A 7639-nucleotide genomic window follows, 5' to 3' on the forward strand; every position below is an offset into this window, starting at 1 on the left:
TTTAGGCCACCTGTGGCCCAAATAAGGTAAGGGAGGGGGGTTTAGCTTATTTAGGCCATATGTGGCCTAAATAAGGTCACCCTAAATTTTTAGGTCAAAATTGAAGTTTGTCATAATTGTTATGAACGAACCATTTTAAAGGTATTCTAAGGGTTTTTCAGTGAATAAACTTTGAATTCTCACTGCATAGAGAAATCTATCATATTTTAAGGAAAGTCTAATAAATGAAAACCATTTTATGTGAAAGACAGAAAAATATAAGTAAATTTTAGGGGCCCAAAGTAAAATTTTTCATAATAGTTATGAACGAAACAGTGTGTCATAATGGTTATGAACGAACTTTAAATTTATGCATAACATGCCCTATGACCAGTTTGCGTTTAAAAATAGCTGTTAAATGGTCTTTCATTTATCACTTGACTATAATTAAACCACAGTGTTATTTTAGACAGTTCTAGTCAATGAAACTTGACATAATTGATAGTATTTTGGGCACTTATTGTTCGTTCATAACTATTATGACATAAAAAAGTAATTTTATCAAAAATTAATAAAGATTTTTACAAACTGTCAATTCTATTTATTTTTGGAAGTTATATGCTATGTCTCAAAATATAACCTCAGCCTAGCTGAAGAAAGGAACTTTGAGTATTCATAAATTTGTGTCATCATTGTTATGAACGAACTTTTTGCTATTTCCGTCATTTAAGTCAGAATTACACCAAGACCATTGCATATACAGCTTTGGCAGTTACTGAGCCTGAAACAGCAATCATTAGGCTATATAATATGGGTGATTAAAGAATTATTACATAAAGTTGATTTTGGACCTCATTTGTCACACCCAGGTACTCCACCTTTTGGCAAATGCTCACATCTATGCATCCGACACAGAACGGCTTCTCTTCTCCCTAAAGGAGGTATTTGTGTGTTAGGGCCGTGTGCCCGATGCGTAATCGAGTAAAAATAACTTCATCTCTTCTGGAGAGGCCCGAAGGCTTTCGCAGCCCCAGTTTGGGTTTAATGTTTTGTAGTTTGTTATAAGTTTGTTTTTTCCAATGGCTCTCCCACAGACTGAAGGTGTACTTTTTTACTTTATTTTTAAAGTCAGTCTGTGGGAGTGTTCGTCGTCGAATATAACGCCGAGGAAACGAGCCTGGTCCTGGACGGGAATCCTTTCCCCGTATAGTGTCAAATCCGGCTGCAGTACACGTCTGCCTGTTCGGCTTAAACGTCTTAAACGTGGAAAACTTGAAACCGTTATTGTTTGCCCATTTTTCGAGTTTGTGCAGCTGCGTTTGCAGCGGCCTTTCTATAGATCTCAGATGAGGATTTTTTTAACGGCAGCATATCAAAAAGTCGTCAACGTATAATGAGCCGTTTATGCTGTTTTGGAGGGGTTTTACGATGCAATCTATTTTGATTTCAAATAGGAGAGGAGAAAGGATGCTCCCCTAGGGGACTCCTTCCTCCTGTTGGTGGGAGTCTGAAAGGGAGGATCCGACATAAACCTGGAAGGAACGGTTCTTCAGGAAATTTTCAATGAAGGCAGGGAGGTGACCGCGTATGCCGAGTGCCTGCAGGTATCTGAGAATGCGTACTTCCACGTAGTGTCGAAGGCTTTTTCAAGGTAAAAAAAGATGACAATCATGTGGCCTCCTTCGGCAAACGTCTCGCGTATAAAGGTCTCCAGGCGGACCAGGTGATCCAGAGTGGATCGAGTTTTCCTGAACCCGCACTGGACACCGCTCAGCGAGCCCGTCGTATGTATGTATAGTATAGGGTTTTACGGCGCTCGCAACTGCTAAGGTCATATGAGCGCGCGAAACACAAGTTGTTCACCTTTGCAAAAGTTCACTTCATCACTGGTTAACTAATTGACTTTAAAATGCTAAAAAGTTAAAATATTTAAATTCAGTGTAAATACATTTGTGTCCTACTTGTGTTAATTTTGAAAATAAAATTAAAGTAAAACAAAAAAAGAAAAAAAGAAAAAAAAACCCCACCCTCCAAAAGCAGACACCCCCCCCCCCCCCCCCCCAATTATTAAAATGTCGGGTACCCCACTGGTACTTGGGTATTTTTTTCATTACCCGCGTACATCACCTGTGTAATCCCAGCCCTACAAGGGATCTAAACTTGACTTCAAGATATTTGCACCAGTAGCTCCCTCTGGTTTGTGCACTTCAAGTTCTAGAACTAGATCTAACTTACATTTGAATTATTTCCTGGGGTGCAGATCAGTAATGAGGATGATTTTGAAGGAATTCCACAAAGACCAATCTCCGTCGTGAGTGAAACTAATAGATTTATTAGAGCACATCACAGATCAGAATTTGGCTCCCAAGATGAGGCACGTGTAAGGTCAGTTTTAATACATGTACAATACAGTTATCCTGTTATATCGAGAGGGAGGGGACCGGTGCGAAATGTCCGTTATACCAGGATTGTCGTTATAAGGAATCCAGTAATAAATTCAATGGAAATAATAAAGTAAGCCTAATCTATGTTTGGTGTTCTGTTTATTTCTTTTTGTTATCTCCCCTGATGACGACATTGTTGTACATGACCTCTAGGTCTTACTTGATCAGAAATCGAATCGGGTTTCTTTCTCAAGCGCTAGTGATGTTGACAGCATGGCGTTGGCGATCAGAAAGAATGCGCTCTGGGCTAACTCGCCGGCTGTGTTGTCCCCTAACCCACCTCACCCTGTGGTGTGTTTTGTCTGCTTGCGCACATTACTACACATTCACTCCATCCACCACAGCATTGTGACCTCTCCATAGTCACCGTAGCGGTAGGCCTAGATAATCTAGACTAGGCTGGCCTATCACACAATGCGTTCTGCTTGTCTGCGCTTATCACACCCTCCCCACTCATTCGCTCCGGCCTTCATTGTTGGCAAACGTGGGCTCTCCTATTCTTTGTTTTGTTCAAGGAGTTGATGTAAGGCCCTAAGTTTCACTAAATCACCGACAAGTTTCTCAACTGGCGAGGTTTATTACAACTGGCCAGTGCGCTGTGCACAGCAGCAGCAATAATCCGCTATAACCGACTCCCGTGTTCGTCCGATTGCGCTACAGCAGTATTGTTTTTACAAAGATAAAGAAGGGAAAAAACGGGTTTTTAGAATAGTGTCTTTATAACAGACTTCTCGTTATTTCAGGACTCATTATAAGTGGACTCCACTGTAGCATTATAAGAGACCAAATTTCACTTAGTTTGATTTATTTGTTTTAATTTCATTTGTATAAAAGAGAAGAAAAGTGTGTACTCCATGTTCATTACCATGAATTTATTGTTAGAAAATGACATGAAATGCTATGAATGAAAAAGTATAAAAATTCTATTTTTCATCATAAGCCATAACTTTACATTTTTGGAAAGCTTATAACCTGTAGAATATGCTGAAAGGGGTCTTATATTCATAAGAAATAAACTCAGGGATATAGGGACATATTTGTAAACAAAATACAATCTGACGTTCACTGCCCATGACAGAAGGTCAAGGTCAATAGAACATTCAGTTTTTTTTACCCACAGTTGTGTAAAAATGAGATAGATGAAGCTCTCTTGGAACCAGTTTGGAAAGATTACCCAGGACAGAGATAAATGGAAGAAGCTTGTATGTGACCTATACCCTGCCAGGGGTGGAAAGAATTGAAGATGAAGATGAATATAAAAATACTCTTCAACTCATAAGCTATCAGAAAATGTATAGTTATCAGTACCTTATTTGCTGTCTTCTAATGCTATTCTTTTTTTTCTTATCTTTACTCTAAAACCGTAAGTATAAGCCTTGACACCACAGTGCATTGTATTGGGCATTTGGAGGGTTAAATGTTGGCTAGAATAAATGATGATGATAAATGAAGAAACAATAGATGTTGTAAACATGCCCTTAAGAAATAATAAAAAAACCAAAAAAAAAACATACAGTAGTCTCCGCCTAAACGCATGCCATACAAAAGCACGCTCTGCTGAAACAGACGCTTTCGTCATATGACAGCTGTTTTTACTTTGTAATCTAAACGTACAAACGCACGCACACTCCTTATAAACGCACGCTTCGATCCGCAAAACACGCCGACAGGTAAAGCTTGACAAAAAGAAATTTTCACTACAACCTGCACAGCTTGCATAAGACAAGCCTAGAAAACCGGATATTTGGTGAGACTGCCTCTCACGCCGAACAAAAAGAGTTAATGACAGCATTTTCACACCCAACTTTCCAGACACATAGGTCTAGGACTGGTCGGTGAAATGTTGGGGGATTGGGAAACTGAAAAGTTTTTTGATTGGTCACTGGAAATGCATCTTCGAGAAGGTTTCTGACTGGTGTTTGAGTGGCTGCATGAAACATATAGTTAGACCTAGGTCTACAATGTGTAACACGCGTGAATGCTGCAAAACACTAGATAGGCCTCTACAGGATTAAAGAATAGTCAAATAAAAGCCTAATCGGCAGCGCTCGAAGAGCTTATAACGTACTCGTTGAACGAATCACAAGAGAAATGTTTCTTTGAAAGTAGAGATCTATGATTCTGATGTCGTCCATGAATTTACGGTTGGGTGTGGTCGCTTGGAAAGCCACATGGCAGGGCCATCGTCTCTATGACTATCACTAACAGTTTCCTCTTGGCCTATCTGTTTCCGACATTTTATGGTGCAATTCATTACATTGAGTATGTCTTTCTGCACCCCCCAACCACACACACACACCTATTCAACACATTTGTATTCCTAACTGCAGCCGGGGAATCCTTCACAAAATAGTCAAGCGTTGTCACATTATAGGCCAAAATGACCCCCACCCCAAAGGGAGGTAACTAGAATATCAAGGAATTGAGATGACTGCATCCCTTTATGTAAACCCACGCTCTGTATAAACACATGCTGAAGAGCCCTCCCGAGAACCCTGTGTCTAGGCGGAGACTACTGTACCATGATGAAATGATGATTACAAAAATCATAGTCGAATCTGAACAATTGTGAGAGAGAGAAATCAGTGATGCTCGTCAAAATAACAAAATCAAAGACACCAGCATTTTTCCGTTGGTTGCGCAATTTTTATAGAATTTTTGTTGTTAGACTCAACACCTTTTACATTTATTAAAAACATTTTTGTAAGGATTTTACTGAAAAATGTTGATCAAAGGCACAAAAAATGTACATTTTTCCCGTTTCGAAGGACTCTCAAGCTATGGAAGTCACCAAATTTAGGTAGTCATTTTCTCGCTAAGTTTTCCTCTGAAACCAGGTGGACCCTACCTCCTTCAGTAGCAAATATCTCATACCAGGAAGAAATAATAAATATATTTTAAACATCATGACGTTAACCGAGACAAACACGGAAAAAAAAACCCCTACGCTACACTTGTAATCATCATCTCGCCATGGTGGCATCTATCTGTCGCACCCAGGGCAGGGCCAGCATGACCTTTCTGCGGTAATTGGGGTCCTGTCGCTTGTCGGCACCAAAGTAGAGTGGGTTCCTCTCCAGGTACACCGTCTCCAGCTTCTTGAGCTGTGTCAGGGCCTCCACCTCTTCCCACGAGTCTACCTGATTGTCGTTGAACTGGGGAGAGAAACAGCCTGCTTGTTTTTTCTGTTATCAAAAGAAAGGTAGTTTTTATGCAAGCGCCAAAATAGAAAACTATGGAAGGGAAGACAACAGCTGCCTTTTTCAGTGTCAAAAGAGAAAAGGGGAAAGGGGGGGGGGAGAAAAGTATAGTCGTCTTTTTAGTGGTGTCAAAAGAAAAAGCTGATGAGAGTTTTGTCGTAGTTTAGTATGGGGTTTTACAGCGCTTGCAACTGCATAAGGTCATATGAGCGAGCGAAACACAAGTTAGTTTTATTTGCAACAGTTCACTGTATGGCTGGGTTCGGGTCAGTAGTTAGATCTTAAAATGTTAAAACATTAAAAATTCTGTGTAAATTTTCAATCTAAAACAACTTTCCTAAATAACATAACAATTTTAAATAATTCAATTTCACTCTATAATTTTCCATAAAGGCCAATGGCCTTCATAAAATCCAAAATTCTGCTGGGATCAACGACGTGTCTTGCAATTTTTTGCATTTAAAGTATTTCCTTCAGGTCTCTCCAAAGTTTAGACATTCTGTTAAAACGTGTCTAACGGTAAAATCGGTGTCGCATCCGACACAGAACGGCTTCTCTTCTCCCTGAAGGAGGTATTTGTGTGTTAGGGCCAAGTGTCCGATGTGTAATCGAGTAAAAATAACTTCGTCTCTTCTGGAGACTGCCACCACAAGTTCGGGAAAGTTCGTGCAGCTTTTGAAAATGCGAATCCTCTGTATTTTCAAAAAAATTGAGAATAGAAATGTTGGAAAAATAATGCGATATTTAAGAAGAGAAATGAAACATCGCGTCCGAGTAAATCACAGGGGAAGGGGTACCCTATATTTTTTAAAAATCATATAAAATCACACATTCACTTCCCACAAATAACACTCGCTCACATAGTTCAAGCCATGAACTAAAGGGCTGCAGCATGGAGGAAATTTTGGTGAATTGCAAAGGTGTGACCCACGCCTGCCGGATTACTCTGCGGTGGGGTGAGACCACCCTCGAAACTAATACGATCATCCTAGGAGACTTTTTAACGTTGGGAGCTGGGGAAGGGTCTTTTAGGAGTGAAGTTTCCATGTGAGTGTAGTTGTTAGTTGGACTCCGGGGCTCCCCACCTGCCACCGAGCCCAACAAGGGGACACATTGCTTGGAAAAAGCGGAGCTATACTCTTCACGGGAGTGTGCAAAACCCTCCCGTCAAGATTGACCAAGGGCCTGAAGGAGTATCAGCTCCAAACCGAAAGGGTGGTATGGGCCGTGCCACCCTCCTGTCTAAGAGGAAAACCTGGGCCAAAGAGGTGTGTTGGCCAGGTAGTCCGCAGACCGATCTCACCTCAGCTACCAGGTTTCCCTCCGCACAGGTCGCAGCTCATGGTCAACGAGGCGCCCACTCTGTGGGAAGGGTGACCTCTAGTTTTGCTCCACATGAGGTCGGCGGTGGAAGCAGAGATAGAAGAAATAATAAAGAAGGAAGGAGAAGAGGAAGATACATCAAAGGTGTCACATCTGGAACCCAGAGGCTTGGGGTCCGTGTGCAACACGTCGTCATTGGAGGGGTTACACCTTCTACAGACGGGGTAGTGGGTCTATTTATATACCCCCAACACACAGAGCGGAAATTATGGGTATCAGGATGAAAACATATTGAACCGCAAGCCACAAAAATTCTCTGAAATACATGTACAATGGCGAGTCGTGGGAAAAGGTTATCTCCAGGTTCATCCGTAGGCGTCAATATTGGGGAATAAACCCGTATATTTGGTAATTTCCGGCAACGATCGCATGTGACCGATCTCTGGTGACGGTCATGTAGACCTCACGGGTCGTGGAGGACAGTGAGCGAGCTTTTGCGTACTCACGGACGGCGAGCCCACTTCGCCTTGCCGGAGACTAATGATCCTTTTGTAAATTTAGTTGTCACTTGGCACTCCTCATGAGGACTCCGACCCCGCGGTAATAGCCTGTTGGCTGGAGGGCACTCAAGAGAGATTAACTTCTTCTTCTTCTTCTTCTTCTTCTTCTTCTTCTTCTTCTTCTTCTTCTTCT

The 7639-nt window shown here is 41.4% G+C and overlaps 1 protein-coding gene across 1 annotated transcript in view; it reads right to left on the minus strand.

Moving 5' to 3' along the window:
- Window positions 1-2289: 2289 nt before the first annotated feature.
- LOC101860747 (protein phosphatase 1 regulatory subunit 7) overlaps window positions 2290-7639 on the minus strand; it is a gene marked incomplete at its 5' end in the record, with an annotated part of 51163 nt that continues 45813 nt past the window's right edge. The window contains 1 exon segment of the mRNA XM_013084205.2: window positions 2290-5578. Coding sequence (XP_012939659.1) covers window positions 5387-5578 — 192 coding nt within the window.

Source organism: Aplysia californica, unplaced genomic scaffold (genome assembly GCF_000002075.1).
Source record: "Aplysia californica isolate F4 #8 unplaced genomic scaffold, AplCal3.0 scaffold00278, whole genome shotgun sequence".
Classification (NCBI taxonomy): domain Eukaryota; kingdom Metazoa; phylum Mollusca; class Gastropoda; order Aplysiida; family Aplysiidae; genus Aplysia; species Aplysia californica.